The 21,273-nt window shown below is 42.3% G+C and overlaps 2 protein-coding genes across 2 annotated transcripts in view; both read right to left on the bottom strand.

Moving 5' to 3' along the window:
- Window positions 1-21,273, bottom strand: part of LOC119779471 (transmembrane protease serine 9-like) — a 64,467-nt gene that overhangs the window by 10,457 nt on the left and 32,737 nt on the right. The window lies entirely within an intron of this gene.
- Window positions 488-20,900, bottom strand: LOC119779476 (mucin-19-like). Its single transcript, XM_038279137.1, has 6 exons — window positions 20,801-20,900; window positions 20,464-20,619; window positions 20,244-20,349; window positions 19,875-20,177; window positions 2,281-2,522; window positions 488-699 (listed from the first exon to the last, which is right to left on the bottom strand). Exons 1-6 carry the CDS (start codon window positions 20,898-20,900, stop codon window positions 518-520), a joined length of 1,089 nt encoding a protein of 362 aa, XP_038135065.1. The 3' UTR covers window positions 488-517.

Here is a 21,273-nt window from a genome sequence, read left to right on the forward strand (position 1 = left end):
TGAAATAAAGGCCCGGGCCTATATTAGAGGATTTACGGTATATATATATATATATATATATATATATATATATATATATATATATATATATATATATATATATATAAATATATATATATATTTACTTGACTTATGTAAATTAAAATCAAATAACAATGATTAAATGTTGCAGTAACTACTAAACCAAGCAGATGTAGATAAACTCTATCAAAATAATCCATAATGATATTTTTTGTGGTGACTGTACCTGCACAGTATGCCAACCAGCATGTCGATGGCTGCTGAAGTTGGTAGACGTAGTATCCATTACACAGCTTGACCTGGATGGTGTGAGTTGCAAAATAGCAACAGGAACCCGCCCAGGCGTTACAAACAGTGCGATTGACGATTTCATTTAACTGAGTTGGTTGTGTCCCGTTGATCCACAAAGGAGCGTGGGTTCTTCTAAATGTTCTTCTAAACATTCATTTGGAATCTGAGAGCTGCTTTGCCCCAAATAAAAGCGATACCAACCACTCTAGAAAATGTCCTGATCACAGTGTAAGATTGTATTGTTTCTATTATCTCTAGAACGCCAGGTATCATTCAGTGTAATGTAGTTGACACAGGGGTCAAGACATTCAAAACTGCCATTGGTGGTGTTGCACTCTGTACCTGACGGACAACACTGACAGCCAGAACAAGATGGAGCTTGTTCTTCTTCAGTGGTAACATGTGGGGGAGGGGGAAAGAGCAAGGTGACATTAAATAAAAATTTTCAATCATGTCTACACTGCTCAAGGAAAGTGTTAAGGATGCATGCATTTTTAAAAGTCACCACAAGATCACAGAAATAAGACTGGAGAGCATCATCATAGTCACTAAAGGTCTTTACTTCAAAGATTCCATACAAGGAATCTGAAAATTGCATTTTCAGTTCTTTATTGTTAGTGAAATAAGTGGGCATGCTAACGATGATCTACAAAAATTGCTGAGCAGATGTTAAGATATGGAAGCCAATTTGGGTCTGCCCATTAAAATTAGCAGATGGCATCTTTTATTGGCAGCTTAAGAACAGCTGTAAAGAAAATAAAGTAAAGAAATTTGCATGGTTTGATCATATGATCTGCCTAATAATGAAGGCAAACCCACAAAAAAAGGTTCACACACTAAATTGCAAACACAGATCACGTCCACATATAATTAATGCTGTTTAGAAATAAAACAAAACTAAACATTAACAACCACCAGTGAGCAAAAAACCCTATAATGGCGCCAGCCTGAAGAGTGCATCCCTAATTTGGATCTTTTAATCCTCAATTCTCTTTACAGCTTTTGTATGAAGCACATGTGGGTCTTGTTAAATAATTACAGTCTTACCTTGTTACAAAATATTTTGGGCCAAGTAACTGTTGTAAGGCATTAGTGGAGGGGAAACCAACTCTTCAGAACTTTATCTTGGTATAGTGTGAACTAGGGTAGTGGCGGCCTATTGGTTAGGGCATAGAGCTTGGAATCCTGAGGTTCTGAGTTCGAGCCCCACTCCTACAGACTGGCACTCTGGCTCTCTGAGCAAAGACCCATAACCCTATACTGCTTCCTGGGCACCGCAAAATGGCAGCCCACTGCTCCCGGAAGGGGATGGGTTGAATGCAGAGGGTTCATTTTGTTGCTTTGTATTTGTAACAGTGTAATGACAATAAAAGCTAGGGGAAGCTAGACTGTGACTCCTTGTCTGTCTAAGAGGGTTTGGGGAGAGGAGCTGAAATTTTAAATCTGACTCTTGTTAGTTTCTTTTTTTTTTTCCTTTTTTGTAACACTTTAAGATACTCATGTTAAGTGCACTAGAGTGACCATTATTATCACTCTTATTATTTCTTAAATAATTATGATCCACATCAAAACTGACTTCATGGCTTCATGGAAGAACTTCATCTTCATTTTAGAGGCACTCTCAAATAGACAGTTTCACACACATTATCTGCTCATTTAAATGTTGCAAAGTAGCCCTGTCTGAATGTCGTATCCTTTGCACATGCAATCTTTATGGATCACCTCCAACATGCCCACTTAGCACATGCAATTTTATTTAATTTTTTATTGCCCAACCAATTGCCACTCCTAATCGACTCATTGAAGATCAGGTCCATAATATAGCATGTTTAGAGACAGCAGGTAGTCAGCAATGCTGTTACCCAAGAAGGGCTAAGAGTTTACCTACAGGAAATTAATACAGCATTATGTTGTGTATTATAATGGAATATTTAGGGCTGCTGAAACAGCAGAACTAAGATACATTACCTCTTCTGTAACAGACAAATGGCAAACTCAAGCTGCACTCTTCATCGAGCCATCTTCCAGTATCATTAAATGATCCAGCGGCACACTGATCACCAGAGGGATTATTTGGCTCTCTGTCAGCCCAGTGTCGAAACAGAGACAAGCTCCCATCTGACCACAGCTTTTCCCAATACAGACCAATCCACGCAGTGGTGCCATTCAGTAGTTGTTTGATGAGTTCATTTTCTGTTTGATTTCTTATGCTGGAGAATAGTAAAAAGTATATATAAGAAATAATATGAATCACATTATACAACTGCAAAATTTACTTTTGTATGCTCTTCTGTAGTAAATTTTAAATAAAGGTATTACACATTTAGGATCTATGTTAATGACCTTTCAAGGTTCTCCTGATATATCACTGATCTGCTGTAAGGGGATATTATCTTTTTTGTTTCAACAGAAAGAAAAATATTGAAAGAACAAGAACAAGTATTAAAATTCCAGTTATACTGATTTTCCCATATGGTTTATGTTTAAGAGGACCCTTAAAATTTTTTTATTAGAAGGGGTTTTAATAATATTTTCTAACTATGAAATTCAGACTGTAAGATTTATTTCTGCCCCCAGCCAATTACCCTCTGATGCTCCAGTGCTTCTAGCATATCAGCCCTGTGCATGCGTCTGCTATTGTTGTGTATTAATCTGCACTAATTATAAGATAAAATAAAGTTAATGTTTTATAAGTTTAAAGTTGTTTTCACAAATACTGTTATAAGAGCCATTCAAGGCCAAGAGGAGAAAAACAGAGCAATGGGTGTGTGTAACTGTTGCACCTGGCCCTAGAGGAGTGGAATCTGCAGGAAAACGCAGGGTTGAGTCCCCTTAGTGATAAGAAAGCACACTCATTAAAAATGAAATATTTGACATATAAAGGTTGCCCAGCTCAGCAAAATTTGGCCATACAACTTGTGATAAATAGAGTTGTTATTTTCAAGGCACACTGTGTAGTACTGGTCCAAGAAAGGGTGATGCTTTGACTGGGACACAAGGGGGAACACTAGGCCAGACTGACATGGCTTGAAGTAGGGAAAGGATTAGTTTCAACATGTTTGTGATTGAACTGTCATAAGTTTCTGATTTAAGTGCACCAGATGTCTTCATGGCCTGAGAGACTGCTCTCACAAGAATGTGATGTGTCTATGAATGTCATTGTGATTTGCATATAAAATGTTAATGTGACCTTTACCAAAGACTGTTGTTTAAATATATAAAAAATATGTTCTGAAGGGGGTTTTCCACTGATAAGAAATGTATAAAAGGGAGCTGTTTTCACCATTTGTTCAGCTGATGCTCACCGGTGACCAGCTCCGTGTGATTGTGTTGTGTTTTGCAATAAACACCCTGGACGTGGACTCAGCTGCCTCTGCCTGATTTTTGAATCTTTGTTTGAGACTTTTTCTGCTTTTTAAGAACTTTGAATTTTACAAAACTTAGCTTCAATTTTAAGTCGTCAAGAAGACAATAATAGACGACAAATTGGCGAGCCAGCCAGGAGGAAAGCAAAAAGGGGACGTCGGACGATCTGCAGGCACCAGCTGGAAGGCGTGGAACCCCAAGGGCCCATAATTCACCATTGAAGGTGAGTCAATTCGTTATAATGTTCTAAATTAGTGGGGAACCAGCCTCCGGCGACTGCTTGTGGGTGTCAGGCGTCACAAAGCTCTCCTAAAAAGAACCTAGTTTTCCAAATTTAATAAAGTAATTTCCAAATTTGATAAGAATTTATATAAGAAAATATAAAGGCAGATTAAGCTGAGGAAGGGTCCAGGTATGTATGAATGTATGTTTTAAGTGTTATTAATGTTTGTGTTAAACTGTTCTGTGTTTGAATTATTTTGTAAATAAGTTAAGCTTAACACGTGTTGTTCTGAGCGGATGATTGGTAAAGGGACAGATTGGTCAAAGCGTTTGACATAGTCTGTGGAAGCCATAAATCCGGAACCAATAGTGTGCGCGTGTTACGTGAGGGTATCGGTGACTAAGGTAGTCAGCGTGCTCCACGAGACGGCTTAAGTAGTATTAAGGTATTGGAATAAAGGTATTGAGAGGCTAAGCGATTGCCAGGCTAAGGGATAGCCAGAATATTACCGATTAAGCGATAATCGGAGAATAGTACCGCTCGACCATCCGGAGGACGTCTATGCATTTCCAGTTATCTGGGTGCAGCCGGGGCAGCAGGGAAAAACGTATATGCCACTGTAGGAAACAGTGAGGAAAAGGAAGAAGTGCACTGTAAATATATATAATCATTTTTCTTGTGTGTCTTTGTTAGTGTGTCGAGTGAAAGAGTTGAGTAACTGAGGGGAAGTAAGGGGTGGGTGATATTAATAAATAAAGATTATAATATTGATAAAGCTTAAAGATATAATAATAAATTATTAGAAGTAATTAGTACAGAATATAGTTAAAAAGAATAACCTGAAAATTAATAAGGATTGGAAAACAAAATTGATAACTGAAAAAAAAAAAACACAAGAGTTATGAGAATGAAATAAATTAACAAAATTCCTAAATAAGATTGGAAAAAATTGTAAGCTTTATAAGATAAAGATATTATAAGTATATATTATTACAAACTATAGTCTACATAAAGTAAAATATATAAGGTATAAAATTAGTGAAAGTGCAAAATAACATTACAAATTTGTTTTATTAAAGATTTTATCTCAAAATTGAAGAGATCTAAATTTAGGAAGTAAATTATCTAGAAAGAAACTAAAAGAAAAATAAACACGATCTGTATTGAAGAGAGCAGAACCAGTTAAGATAAAAATTAACTGAGGATTACAAAGACTGGTGAATAAGCACAGACCTGACGGTTGAGTGACTGCTAGTAGCCATGGGAACCAATATGAGCAAACAACAGTCTGACGGGCTGACGCCAGCCAAATTGGTTATAATGACACACCCATCCAATAAACGCAAAATTCAAAAATGCATGACCAAATGCCATAAGATGACATCTGGAAAAAATCGTTGGCCTAAACAAGGCAGCTTTGATCCTTCATGTTGTGATGAAGTTGAAGAAAGATTGAGAAATAAAGATAAAAAACGGGACCGAATGCTTTTGCATAAAAAACAGAGGCATGCTGAACAGAGAGACATCCTGCAATATTTCAAAGTAGAACACCAAAAGAGCCCAACAGCACCTGAGTACATTGATCATAAGCCACCACCTTATCACCCTAGCGCAGCAGGTCAGTACCCAGTTGTGATAAAGTCAGGTAGCAAGGGAAAGATTACAGGACAACTTAAATTACTTTTAGAAGAAGAAGAGGAAGAAACAGAAAAAGAAATGAGTAGCACACGGCAGGGAGAGTATGATTACAGCGGTGACTATGACGGATGGGATAAAACCCCAGAAGTAAGGAGAAAATCTACCCTTAGCCGTTCCCTACCCCCAGTACGTCGCAGACATTTACCATACCCAAGAGGCCCCACCTGCCGCTCAGAGCCTAGGACCAAGTCAATATACAAAGGCCACACAGATCCCAAGATAGAGTTATTTTTGGAAGAAACTGAATCACTGGCAAAAGAGATAAACCAGGACTTGGTGCAACTAACGGAAACATTTGTACGACTCAAGGAGCAAGAGTTGGAAGAGAAAGCACAAAATAGACGATTAAAAAATTTAAAAGAGACAATAGAAAAACAAAAAGAGAAGAAAAGACGAGATGAAGAATTGGAAAAATTGAAGAGAATGGAAGCGGAGCAGCTTATAATAGAGGCCAAAACTGATTACCCAGACCTGCCAAGCCCACGGACTTTGTCTCTGATCGAAGAGGCAGGAAGGAGAGGGGGAAAAGACATGGAATATGAGGAAGAGGGAGGTGATGTGTCCGAATGGGAGGACATTGAAGGCTCAGACATACTGCCAACTACAAACCCATTCCATGAGGGGTTCAAGGAGGAAAGCAGGCCAGTAGCAAAAGAAAGGAAGCCACTCACAGCTGAGTGTGACGTGGGGCTACAAATAGTAAAAAGCGGCCCTAGCCCAATGGTGACCAGGTCCAAAACGCGACAGCAGAAGACAGGACAAGATCAAGGAGGGACCTATATGGCTCCCTTGCTGTCTAAAGGACCTCATGAAGACAGATACGTGCCATGGTCATTTATGGACATGATAACACTGGCTGGAAGGCTGACCCCATTGGCAGATGGTGCTGACAGATGGATAGAAAAGCTGGAAGAAATCACTGGAGGCATCAATCTGGCAGCTGGAGACATCAAGGTGCTGCTAATTAAAACAGCAGGACACTCAGCAGCCAGAGAAGTGTTTGACGAAGCCCAGCTTCCAAGGGTCATGACCTCACACCAGTATGACAAGATACCATTCAACCAAATAAGACCCAAGGTGTGGGCAGCCTTAAGGAACAAATACCCCACCTGCAGTGATCCAACTAAGCTGAGACAAGAATGCCTAAAGGATGATGAAAGCCCCGCCCAGTTTCTGCACAGGTTCCAACAGAAATGGAAAACAGAGAATGGAAGTGATGGGAATGAACTGAAAACATCTGGCAAACGGGCCTTTGAGGACCAAAGCAAGATACTGGCCACCAAGTTAACTAGTGTTAATTTCGTTAACGAAAACTAAACGAAAATATTTTCGTTAACGCACATTTTTCACCCAACGAAAACTAGACGAGACGAGACGAAAATCCCCACTAATAAACAATAACTGGGAGTAAATCAGAAATATTTTTCGTTGACTAATAAAGACGAGACGAAAATGCAGTTTGGTAAATAAAGACTGGACTAAAATCTATGGACATTTTAGTTCACGAACAAAGACGAGACGAAAATTACATATTATTATTTTATGGTTTTTTCAAATCCTATCTCCTGCTCCGCCTCCTCCTTGTCAGCTCCCACACACCCACTTTCAAACCTGGAGCGGGCGGCACAGAGTAGCCTACTCTGGGGCTCGGGAGAAAGAGGAGACGTGATATATGGACACATTTTCACTTCATTGAAGTGGAGAACAAAACCAAATGCTTGATTTTAGTCGAAGGGAAGGAATGTGGCCACATGGTAGCTGGAAAAAACACAACCTGAAGAGACACGTCGCAGTTCAACACAAAGACATTACGGTAAGTTAACAGAAATATTGGTGGTGGTTGTTTATAATGTAACATTAATCAACAGCTATAATGTCCTAATGATAAACTAACTGATGTTGGCTAACTTTCATAGCATTTAGTATCAAGGCTGGCTATGTTACGTTAGCTTGTTAGCACGTAGCGACCGTAGCCACTTGTTGATAGAACTTACTGGCCGGGCAACTATAGTTTCAGTTACATTGCAAGTTTGATTAAAGCAGACAGACGCTTTAGGTAAACTAGGAGCAGCAAGTTAACTATAGTTAACACAAAACACCTCGGCAGCTACACATGTATGCTTAATGCTAAAACCAACTGAAACTATCGGTCTTTGACAGTGTGTATCAGGATAAGAAAATTAAAATAATATGCCACACATAATTCAGAACAACTTTAACCTAGATTTTCATACACAAAATAGCCATTGCTAGGGGAACCACTGCAGGGATTTGGATGCAAACATCAATATTAATCAATATTAATACAACCAAAATGCATGCACACATAAAAATGTCTGCAATTTATTCCTGCATAAAATGATAGTTACGGTAGGTTGTTTGTATGAGTTTGAAATGGATTGTCAAATGTAGTTTTTACAGAGACTTAGTTTTTGTTAAGGAAAAAAAGAGACCTATATGCTACTTATACACTTGGAATTCCTGTTATGCTGTGCATCTATCCTGACATTGTATTAATTTCTGTTCCAGATTGAAGATACACCGACCACCAACAACCACCCAGAAACAATGACAGGCCAGCTATACAAGCTTCCTTAATTGCCCACACCAAATACAAAGCTGACTCTCAGGACCAGCAAGCTATGCCTTGTTTCACATAAATACTGTACCTTTATAAACCATGTGAACTAGCTGGCAGGAAAGCACTTTTGTTGTATCAGTTGGAGTTATTTTTTTCACATCATTGATCTCAAATCTATTTATTTCTATCTATTTATTTTATTATTCTATGTGAACTAGCTTTAAACAGCCAGAACTTGTGTTAAGTTCATAAAACACTTTATTTTATTTATTTGTTTCCTTTGTCAGGTGTATTTTATTTGTTTTAATGCAAGCATTTGTGTTTGTGTCTTTAAACCTTAACAATGTTCAAAATAAATATGCAAATATTGTCAGAACATCTTCCATGTCTGCATTTGTTCCTTAAAATAGTGGGGGGGGTTTATCAAAAAGATGAGAGAAAATGTTGAAATGTGAAATCATTTTAGGAAATGTTAAATATTATCTGCTGACAAAAAAGTAAAAGGTTAAAATTATGTCCTGACTAAAACTAGACTAAAATGTTGACGGTTTTTGTTGACTAAAACTAAACTAATAAAATTATGTTTTCTTGGACTAAAATAAAGACTAAAATGCTCGACTTATAGTCGACTAAAACTAGACTAAATAAAAATGGGATGATGTCGACTAAATGTGATAAAAACTAACAAGCGATGCTGAAACTGGACTAAGACTAAAACTAAATTTAAAAATGGCTGCTAAAATTAACACTAAAGTTAACCCAGCTGCAGATTGGGGAATTGTCCAAAGCAAAGAAAGAGAAAGAGAAGCCCAAGCATCAAGCTGCACTGACTGTGGTGGCCACACCCCCAACCGAGGGAGCACCAACAGGGGAGGCAGTGGTACAAGCACCAGTAGTGTCTCCTGTTATTCCTCCACCCACACAGCAGATGCAGTATTCAGCAGCGCCACTAATGGGAGGAGCCCTGCCACAACAGACCAAACCAGTCCCTCCTATTCATGTGCATCTAAACCAAGGAGGAGGTCCCCAACAAGCAACGTTCGGAAGGGGACGAGGGGGGCCACCCATGCGGGGAAGATGGAGGGGCCCACAAGGAGCCCCAAGAAGGCCCCCTCAAGGCCAATACCAGCAGATGCCACAAGCAGGTCCAGACATGGGACAACAGCGAGTGAGAATGCAATGCTGGGGATGTGGACAAATTGGACACATGCAAAGAGACTGCCCCACTAACCCATGGATGGGACCCCAGCCCCCTACTGCTGGACCAGCCACCTATGGAACGGGACAAGACACGTACTGGCTATAGGGGTGCCCAGAGAAACCTGATGGAGAGGCCATTCTACCTGTATTAACCCAACGTCCACAAACAGAACCCACCATTGATGTCACAATATATGACAGCCATCATCGCTTCATGATTGATACAGGAGCGGCCTACTCCTGTATAGGAAAAAGTGGAAATGGCCTGCCTCTCTCAGCATCAAAGATTCGAACAGTAGGTTTCTCTGGGAAGACCCAAATAATACCCATGACTAAGCCAGTTCCCATGATCATAGGTGAAAAGACTGTGCATGTACCACTACTTTACTCAGAAGATACGCCCATAAATCTGCTGGGTAGAGATGTGCTGTGCCAGCTCAATGCAAAAATTAAATGTACCCCTAATGGAAGTCTTTTGAAGCAACAGACAAGAATGAAGCCTACATGATGCCACTGGGCCTGCAAACAACCCCCCAGATAACAAGTCATGAGCCAGAAGACCAAGTATTTTGGCTGAAACTCACATCACCAACCTCTTTCCTCCAACTGGAGTGGGAAACATGTTTTATGACAAAGGGAAAACACATGAAGACTACGAGAAAAGCTGGGATGAAGACATAAACAACAAAACAACTGTCATCCAGTATGCTGACATAGTGGTTGGACCACAAGGAGCTGGAGCTCTTGTCACATTTCCTGATAAAGATGTAGCAGAATGGTTCCAGGTAACCAACTCAGCACCACATGTCACATTACTGATTGCAGACGAGTATGAGTCACATGATCTAGGACCCATGGTTCAAGAAGCCAAGCAAGTCACCGAATGGATTGCTACAGCATGGGACTGCATTAGCATGTCAAAAGATGGACTGTTTTTCAAGATCTCATATTCACAAGCTGATGAAGTAATTGCAGAACACATTAAAGTTCCTGGGAAAAGACAAAGGGCAGTGGCGGCAGAACATGAATCCCTATTAGAACAAGTCCCAGAGCAGGTATGGTCTAAAAGTAAGAAAGATGTAGGATTAGTGAAATCAGCAGACCCTATCAAATTCACCATTACACCAAATGCTAAATTGCCCTTCCAAAGACTGTACCCACTTAAACGAGAGGCAGTAGAAGGAATACAGCCTATCATTACAGGATTAGAAACAGCAGGAGTTCTTAAACCAACAGTAAGCCCCTGTAACACCCCAATTTTTCCCATAAGAAAGCCCAACAGTAATGACTATAGATTAGTCCATGATCTAAGATTGATTAATCCTATTGTAGCAGAAGAGATACCAGTAGTGCCCGACCCACACACACTGCTGAGTAATATACCCCGAGGTACAAAATGGTTTACTGTGATTGATCTGTGTTCAGCATTTTTCAGTGTACCGGTCCATCCAGATTCCCAGTATTTGTTTGCATATACGTACAAAGGCCAACAATATACATATTTGTGTTTACCACAGGGTTTCGTACACTCACAATCAATTTTCAATCGTGTACTGGCAAATGACTTAAATCACCTTGACATACCATCTACAATGTTGATGTATGTTGATGATATTCTGATTTGTTCTGTTTCTAAAGAGCAGTGTGAGAGTGACTCCATTACAGTGTTGACTGCTTTGGCAGAAGGAGGACACAAAGTAAGTAAACAAAAATTGCAATTCTGCCAGCAAACAGTGGAGTGTCTCGGAAGGCAACTTAGTGGGGACAAGAGGTGTATTGCACCGTCCCAACTGGAAGCCATAACCCAAATGCCCAAACCTCAGACTGTTGGTCACATGTTGTCTTTCCTTGGCATAGCAGGTTACAGCAGACCGTGGGTGTGTGATTATGCCATCAAAACGGCTCCACTGAGAGCAATGATTAAAGCCGCAGGTCAAGGACACCAGTCGGCTCAATTACAATGGACAGATGAGGCAGAGGGTGCGTTCCAGCTGCTGAAACAAGATCTCCAAACTGCTCCTGCTCTGGCCAATCCAGATTATGGCAAACCATTCCATCTCTATGTGGCTGAGCGACAAGGGTATGCATGTGCAGTATTGATGCAAGACACCCCAACAGGTAAACAGCCAATTTCTTATTACAGCACAAAATTAGATGGTGTCGAAGAAGGTCTGCCCCCCTGCTACCAGGGTTTGGCAGCAGCAGCCTTCGCCTACAAAAAGGCCTCAGTTATTACTATGGGCCACCCTGTTATTCTGTACACATCACATCAATTACATGCACTGCTCACTAGTCCACGCTTTGTGATAACCCAAGCTCGTCGAACAGATTATGAAGTTCTGCTTTCAGGACCTGATTTAACAATACAACGTTGTACTACCATTAACCCAGCCACAAGAATGGTATTGCCCACTGAAGGTGAGCCCCATGATTGTCTCCAGGAGACAGACACCTTCATGAAGGTAAGGGAGGACTTATACAATCATCCAATCCCATCTGATCTGACTCTGTTCGTAGACGGATCATGCGTCAGAGGTGAAACAGGGAATAGAGCTGCATATGGAATAGTCCAACTTAACCCCGATGGGACCTTTACCAGGGTACAATCAATGAGCCTTGATCAACCTTGCTCTGCCCAATTGGCAGAGATAAAAGCATTGACAGCTGCATGTAAATTGGCTACTGGTAAAAGAGTGACAATCTATACTGACAGTGCTTATGGGTACGGGGTATGCCATATAAACGCTAGCATCTGGAAACAACGAGGGTTTGTTAGAACAGATGGCACCCCAGTGACACATGGGCAAGCAGTAGTAGAGTTAATAAAAGCTATGCAACTTCCATCTGCGTTAGCTATTGTAAAATGTGCAGCTCATCAGACAGCAAAAACACCTATTGCCATTGGAAATAACTTAGCAGATGAGGCAGCTAAAGAAGCCACAGGTTCAGCAGTGCAGGGACCAATGGTCCACGTAGCTGAGTGTGAACCCATTACTAATTTGGCCTCCTTAATAGAAGCCAAAAATAACGTATCTGAAGCAGAAAAACGCCTGTGGGTACAAAGGGGGGCGGCTCAGTTAACACACCCCCACGCTGGATTGTGGCATAGTTCTCGAGGACATTTTGTACTACCTTTGTCCTTATTACCGACAGCCATTAAAATAATGCATGGACCTGATCATTGTTCACGAGCCCAAGTTGTTCAAAAGTTACAGGCAGTTTGGTGGTCACCTTATATGACACCTATGGTAGACAGAGAACTGGCCTTATGTCCACATTGTCCTAAGTACAATGTGCGTAAAATGTTTACTCAACCCTTAGCACATATCCCTATGCCAGACGGTCCGTTCCGCCATCTGATGATGGATTACGTAGACATGATAACTCGGGTTCAGGGAAAGAGGTACATGTTGGTGGTTGTTTGTAGGTTTAGCAGATGGGTAGAAGCATGTCCCACTGCTCATAATGACCACAAAGCAGCAGCACGGTTTTTGTGTAAAGAAGTTTTTCCCAGATTTGGCATGCCTGACACAATATCATCTGATAACAGACCACATTTTGTTTCACAGGTGATCCAGCAAATGTTTAAACTGTTGTGCATAAAACAAAAGTTTGGTTGTGTGTATCATCTCCAGTCACAGGGATCCGTGGAACGAGCTAACGGGATCCTGAAATCGAAGATTGCTAAGATAATAGCTGACAGCAACAACCGTTTGACTTGGGTGGACGCCTTGCCTGTTGCATTAAGGGCAATGCGTTCTCAAACTAACCGCATAACCCATCTTACTCCTGATGAAATGCTTACAGGTCGACCAATGCCTCTCCCACAGGTTTGAGGACCCCAGCTGGCGGAGATTTCCCTAGCACAGCTTGAGCGTGAAATGGGGGACTACCTCAGGTCCTTAACCCGCATTCACAGGCTTATATTTCAACAGGTGACAGCAGCTCACAGCCAAGACGAGACACACATTCCAGTGGACGTCAGGGACGTTCAAGTTGGTGACAGTGTGTTCATACAACTCTTTAGACGTCAGTGGAACGAGCCTTGTAGGGAAGGCCCCTTTAAAGTTGTGCTTACCACTCCCACTGCCCTGAAAGTCGAAGGTAAGCCCTTCTGGTTTCACGCCTCCAGACCCACCTGGACTCGATCCAGGACCGACGGGCTCTGCGAATGCTGACAGGGCAGCAACAAGTCTCCCTCCACAGCACCCCTCCACTAGCTCACAAACTTTAGATGTTGCACCGGTGTCGGGCACTGATGCATCCCCCACTCCCCTCAACGTCAGGCGTCCAAAGACGTTCGGCCCGCTTGGCAGCTCGCCAATCGCCAGGGTCAGGGGACTCTGAGGATGACAGTGTTCATTCTTATGCTTCCCATCCACCTTCTGATTCTGGTGGCAATGATGATGATCCTTCTGCCGCTGAGACTTCTTCTGGGTCTCACCCAGATCCATCCGTCGCTCAGGCACTGGACGAACTTCTTTCTTCTGACCTACCAGATGTTGGTGGAGTCCTGTCCCCTTCACATCCCTCACCTGCACCTTCCCCTTTCTTCCCCTCCCTTTCCCCTTCCTCCTCCGAAGCAAGTGGGCCGCCGATCCACTCGGTCCCGTCCACCCCATCGCCGTCTGGGCATCTCCCGTATGCGCCTTCTTCAGACTTTGATTAACTTTCTTGTTGTGTTAACCCTTTGTGGGTTAACAAGGGGGGATCTTATGAAAATTAATACTAACAGTGCACACACATATTTAATGCGTCACACACAAACATGTGCACTAGCAATGGTAACACTAGCTACTAACCAAGGGGTAATCAATAATAATGATGGAGAAAATTTATCACTAATGCATGTGCAAATCAAAGGATATGATTATGTAATGTCTGAAGAAATTTTAGGTAACTCAATGGGGAAACATTGGCTTGGAGTTCCACAAAGCATAGACTGCCGTGAGGATGGGATGGTGATCATTGAGGTAAGATGCAAAATGAACATATGCCAAAACACATTAACGGAGCAGGTAATGACGGTAGGGAAAGCGCATAGAATGGTAAAATTGGTAAACAAAAGGCAGAAAAGAGATCTAGACAAATTAAAGACTGCACACTGGGAAACCAATATGTTCCAACAATGGATTCAGTACTCTGTCCAGGCAATGTTCAAAGCCAAAAAGCGCCCTAAAGATGATTGTATAGCCTGCTATAATGCTAAAAAATTACCAGCCCTTCAGATTATTCCTGGAAGTAAAATAGGCGACTGCCCAGATGTAACGGAGTACTTTGCTCATTGTGCCATGCAGATGGCCGGAGGTCTTGCATCATTATCAAAAGACCACACAATATGCCCCAGAGCGCTGAACTCCTCAATAAATGATGTAATGAGCACTTTCTCCCTTCCATCAGTAGTACAAAAACCGGCTGAACTGATTTTTCCGTTTTGTATAGCCTGAGGGAAAGAACTGGAAACAGTGACTAATAGATCCTCTAGACAGATGTGGACAAGGATAGACTGGTTACATGTAGTAATAGGACATGGTACCCACCAACAGCAGAAGGGAACCTCACCTACCACATTAAGTTTTGTCAAACAAGTCCCAATGCCACCATACGCTTTGAACAAGTAGTACCAGATGGGGGACATGTCATCTATGAGTTCCAACTTTCAAGTGTATCTCAGTATCGAATACTGAGCCTGGCGAGGGGATCTGTCCCCTTAGGTGACATTTTTTGGATGTGCCATAATGAGACACAAATGTTGGCCACATTACCCCCTCAGTGGGAAGGCATCTGTGCACCAGTAATGCTGACAGGACAACTCAAGTTAATAGTAAATAACCTAATAAGTACAAATGTAACATTTAATGAGATACCCAACCGCGCTAAAAGAAGTACTCCCCCTAAACATGAGTGGAAAAAATCAGATGAGGTATATATTTCTTGGGATCAGATCCCATATGGAGTACCTGATGACCAGGTTGCCATAGGGAGTGATTGGATAGAAAGCGGAAGAGTGGCTGGTGCGGTACCAATTTGGGGAACTATTGCCAATGCGCAGTACATAGCTCGAAATAGTAGATGGGTGAATCTCCTATGGTATAATCAACAAAGATTTATAAACTTTACAATAAAGGGCCTGGATTTGGTAAAGGAACAATTGCATGCAACTTCACTAATGGTTCTACAACATAGGTTCGTGCTAGAATCCCGCATGGCTGGAGACCAAGGAATATGTGATTATATAGGGGAAGATTGTTGTACTTTAATCCCCATGCACACAGATGTAAATGGTAGCCTCACAGGAGTCCTACAGGAAATGAAACGAATGAGGGATGAACATGCGCTGCAGTCTAATTGGAACACTCAGCTGAAGGGATTCTGGGATTGGTTTCACAAGCTTGGAAGGGGAAAATATCTTAAGGCAGCAGGAATGATTCTAGGGGCAGTAATATTGATTATATTGATAGTTATGTGTTGCATCATACCCCTTGTTCGGGGACTGGTCTCAAGACTTGTTGTAAGTGTAACTGGTCAGTTCCCAGTTGTAGAGATACAATTGGACCAAGAGACATAAAACATAACCATGATCACCTTCCACCCTCACCAGGTACGTGCATTTCTTTAATAACAACAGTGTATATATGTAAATATTTTGTATTACAAGGACTTATATACTTACTCACGTAGACATAGCAACTTGCATGCTGAATAATCCATAGATATAAGAGATATTATGCCTTCAGATGATGCCTAAATTTGCCATACTATGTCCCCACAGGTAGATTATTGAACATGGCAGAGGCTAGTTATGATGAATATGAAGAAAACCAAATGAATTTACGAGCTGCACTGGCGTCGTTAGGCCCGTCACTAGGGGTAGGATGCCCATATCTTCCTCCCAGGCACCTACTAGATCCTGCAGAGGGGCCAAGCAGTGCACCTTCGGGTTGGAGCAAACCTATGATGACACCCAGAAGGCAGCCTGATGATCAACCACCATCACCTACTGGGAAGCCACTGTCCATCTCGTCATCACCGGGGAACCTCAGTATCGATTTCGGCCCAACCAGCACCCCTGCCAGTCCTGAGAATCCCGAGGATCGACGACCACCGTCACCCCGCCAATGTAATTATCCGCCACCACCCCTTACAGGCGTACTGGCTATGTTCATGATCGTAGCAGATGACATAAAGCTTGATCTTGCCGAAGCTCATTATGTTGCAAAGTTCTTGGCTCATCCGCTGGAGTCGTACAACACCAACAATGACCTCAAGCCTGAAATCACCTCTATGACCACAGCAGTTTATGCCCAATTCATGAAGGGTCTGGTGCACCCCGAGCCACGTCGGTCCTTTGAACGGATGCGCCGCACCATGTACAAACGCAAAGTAAAGGCTGGGAATCGGCAGTTGACCCGAGACAATCTGGAACTGAGGCAGCAACTTCGGGATGCACAGCAGACCATTATCAACCTATAAGAGCAGGTGGTGCAACTTCGGGATGCACAGCAGACCATTATCAACCTACAAGAGCAGGTGATGCAGCTGACCGCTCATCTGCAGCGTATGGCTCCGTATACCCAGGGGGGCCCGAACGGAGGGCAGAATTATGGACAGAATTATGGAGGCCATTATTATTATTAATATCAACTTCAATGCCATACTGGATATAAGGACAATGCTGATTATTGATGATTATGCATACCTATGTTAAAAATATTGGTAGAATTGTATACTTTATGTGACAATACAAGTACTGTGCAGGAGAGTGCCACATGGTTACTCCTATGTTGGTTGTAATGACGGTCCTTTGACCACTAGAAGATGTGTTTGCCTGGCATAGTCCAGGCCTGATGAAGCTTTTTGTTTGTGTTTGTGTATTTATGGGTGTGAAAGACCACCTAGGTAGGGGATAAATGCAGTGACCTCGTAACACAAGATGCTGCTTGGGCATTGGTATTTGCCTCTGCTGAGAAAACAGAATTAGAAAATCTTGCTACAAAAAAGTAAGCAACGAGGACGGGTCCTCTTAAGGGAGCCAAGAGGGGGATCCCTCTTTGTTTTTGTATATTCTGTTTTCTGCATTCTATCAGTTTAACATTTACACATTCTCCACCATGTTTTATATTACTCACTTCAACTATATGGTGTGTGTTTAATCTCACGTTTGGTTTGGTGTGCACAATATATATATATATATAAACTTTTGTCACTTGTGTGAGTTCACATTTAAGGTGTTTTAGATTAGTCATCACCTGCACAATCACTTAGTTGATAATTTTAGGATCAAAGGGGGGAAATGTTGTGTATTAATCTGCACTAATCATAAGATAAAATAAAGTTAATGTTTTATAAGTTTAAAGTTGTTTTCGCAAATACTGTTATAAGAGCCATTCAAGGCCAAGAGGAGAAAAACAGAGCAATGAGTGTGTGTAACTGTTGCACCTGGCCCTAGAGGAGTGGAATCTGCAGGAAAACGCAGGGTTGAGGCCCCTTAGTGATAAGAAAGCACACTCATTAAAAATGAAATATTTGACATATCAAGGTTGCCCAGCTCAGCAAAATTTGGCCATACAACTTGTGATAAATAGAGTTGTTATTTTCAAGGCACACTGTGCAGTACTGGTCCCAGAAAGGGTGATGCTTTGACTGGGATACAAGGGGGAACACTAGGCCAGACTGACATGGCTTGAAGTAGGGACAGGATTAGTTTCAACATGTTTGTGATTGAACTGTCATAAGTTTCTGATTTAAGTGCACCAGATGTCTTCATGGCCTGAGAGACTGCTCTCACAAGAATGTGATGTGTCTATGAATGTCATCGTGATTTGCAGATAAAATGTTAATGTGACCTTTACCAAAGACTGTCGTTTAAATATATAAAAAATATGTTCTGAAGGGGGTTTTCCACTGATAAGAAATGTATAAAAGGGAGCTGTTTTCACCATTTGTTCAGCTGATGCTCACCGGTGACCAGCTCCGTGTGAATGTGTTGTGTTTTGCAATAAACACCCTGGACGTGGACTCAGCTGCCTCTGCCCGATTTTTGAATCTTTGTTTGAGACTTTTTCTGCTTTTTAAGAACTTTGAATTTTACAAAACTTAGCTTCAATTTTAAGTCATCAAGAAGACAATAATAGACGACACTATGTGCAACAGACCCCAGGTTTTGGGCATGCTGGGCAAATTAAATGTTTCTGTACAACAGGAGAATGAATGAGACAGGCGACAGGTGAAGTTCCTTAATGCCGACCTCACTACAGTATACCGTCTAACGGAGTAATGTGCCACCTTCTGGTGAGTGTTTAACTACAACTCAAACAAATTATTACACCAAATCAGTCTCTCTTCAAACCAAACAAATAATAATGAGAATACACATTAGTGTGTCACATATGGCCAATCATAATCTACGACTCTGTTTTAAAAATATGTGTACTGCCAACTGCTTCTGCTCCATCAAGCTCCGAACACATTAATTGATATTCTGCTCAACAATTCCAATTTGAACTCCAAAGACTCCTCAGGGTTCAGCTTCTTCCAGTCCTCCTGTCTTATTACTTACCGAAGCACCAACGCAACATTGTGCCTTAATCTCCTCACACCCGAGAGACATTTACCATCCTAGAGCTTCATTCCTGTTTAAACTTTTCAGCTTCGCCCCTGAGTCATACTGTCTCCGTTCTTTCAGGTGATCTACAAGCTAGTCCCAATACCTCATACCAAGCATGCTTGTAGCGACACTGGAGTGAAAAAACCCTCTTGACAAGAAGAAACCTCCAGCAGAACCAGGCTCTGTGTTAGCGGCCTTCCTTATTCAAGAATATAGAAGCAGACATGCAAAAACATGGATACAAAATGTAACTGTCAACCAGCTCCACATGTTTCCCCGCCAAGGAAAGATACAGCCAGGCAGATGAGCTCCAAACCAATTCTATTGTCAAGGGATAAAAGGGAGTGCATACAATTAGTCACAGTAAAATAAACAGGACTACACTGAAAATCAGGCCAAGCTTCAACATCTATAAACCGAGATGTCAATATCCAGGTTTTCCTAAAAAAGTTTTCCAATTTACACTGCAGCCCACATCGTTGTCAGGACACCACCTAGACAGCCTGCAATTGAATGACGACATGAGGCTAAACAAGTCATCACTTGTTAACTACCTTTTGAAAGCATTTGTGCTATTACACCCTAGCATCATGCCAGCTGATATCAGTTTTCTTTCCCTGCTTTATGTAACCTACAGTACACAACCAGGTAACTTCTTATTGTAGTAGGTCAGACTGACTAAGACACACCATTATGTTCCAGTTGAGCTTGGGTCTGCTTCACAGCTGCTGTTTTTAATTCTGTCTCTTTGGCATTTCTTGAGCACGCTGCTCGCCATCGATGAATCAGCCTAAAATGAATCAGCTAAATAATTCAGCTGTGATCACTTGGCAGTGAGACATCCATTTCATGTTTAAGCTTCTTTTGTTTAATAAAATTGTGGTGACCTCTGGAGGACGGCGTCTCTGCTGCAGGACCCTTGGAGGATGGCTTCTGTGCTGCAGGACCCTTGGAGGGCGGCCTCTGTGCTGCAAGACCCTTGTAGGACGGCCTCTGTGCTGCAGGACCCTTGGAGGAGGGCCTCTCTGCTGCAGGACCCTTGGGGGCCGACGATTGCAGCACACAAACCTTTGGGGCCACCGACTGCGACACACAAACCTTGGGGGACCCGTGACGAAGAGGTGAGGAGCGCCCGCTTAGGGACCTCGGAGGCGAGGGGTGCCCGCTGAGGGGTATCGAGGACAAACTCACTGAGCTCAAAGTCAGTTCATCAGTGAGCTAAGGGGACTCTGGATGGCACAGAGACCTGGTGTCACGCTGGAGACGTGACACCAGAGGGCACCAGAGAGGAGACACAGGGCACTAGAGAGGGAACACCAGAGGGGCCTGAAACTATGGAGGGGACAACAGAAGGATCAAAGACTAAAGAGGTGACAACAGAAGGGTCTGAGAATAGAGAGGGGGCACTGGATGGATCAGGGGCTAGAGAGGGGACACTAGAGGGACCCGAGGCTAGAGAGGGTTCACTAGAGGGACCTCTGGCTAGAGAGGGGACACTAGAGGGACCCAAGGCTAGAGAGGGTTCACTAGAGGGACCTCTGGCTATAGAGGGGACACTAGAGGGACCTGAGGCTAGAGAGGGGACACTAGAGGGACCCGAGGCTATAGAGGGGACACTAGAGGGACCTGAGGCTAGAGAGGGGACACAAGAGGGGTTTTATCCTGAAGATGGAAAACTGAGAGGAGAAGATAAACTGACCAGGTTTGGTGGTGGAGGGAGGCAAAAAGCAGGCTGACCAGGGGAGGTCTGTAATCTCTGCAACTGATCAACAAGAAAGTTGATTTTTTTCTGTAAATGTTACAATGAACTTGCCCCACTGTGCATTGGGCTGTGTCATCTCTATTTGCAAGAATGCCATCTGCTCCTCCCATTTGTTTAGCTGCCTCTCTCTGGTGCCCAAAACTAGGTCCATGTTTGCTGGGTCGATTTCTGGCTGGTTTGTACTTTCACAGAGGGGGAGGTTTGACAGGAGAAGCCAAATGCACACTGAGTTAATTATAATACTTGAGGGTTTAATAACAAAAGTCAAGAGAAGCAAGAAAATCCAAAAACATAAATCCACAAAAATCTGTGCTGAAAACCAGGAATACTCACGACAAGAAGGGGACAAAGTAATGACGAAACCAGCCAAGAGTGACTGAGCAGGCGGAGAATAAATGGGAGAGAGAAAGAAAGACCAGGCTACACTGCAAAACATTGAAATCTAAATAAGTAATTTGTTCCTAAACTAAGTACATTTGTTCTTGAATTGAGAAGGTAAGTGAGACACTTTGCCAATGGAACAA

The sequence above is a fragment of the Cyprinodon tularosa genome, unplaced genomic scaffold, assembly GCF_016077235.1.
Source record: "Cyprinodon tularosa strain WSP-4 unplaced genomic scaffold, ASM1607723v1 ctg148, whole genome shotgun sequence".
Classification (NCBI taxonomy): Eukaryota; Metazoa; Chordata; class Actinopteri; order Cyprinodontiformes; family Cyprinodontidae; genus Cyprinodon; species Cyprinodon tularosa.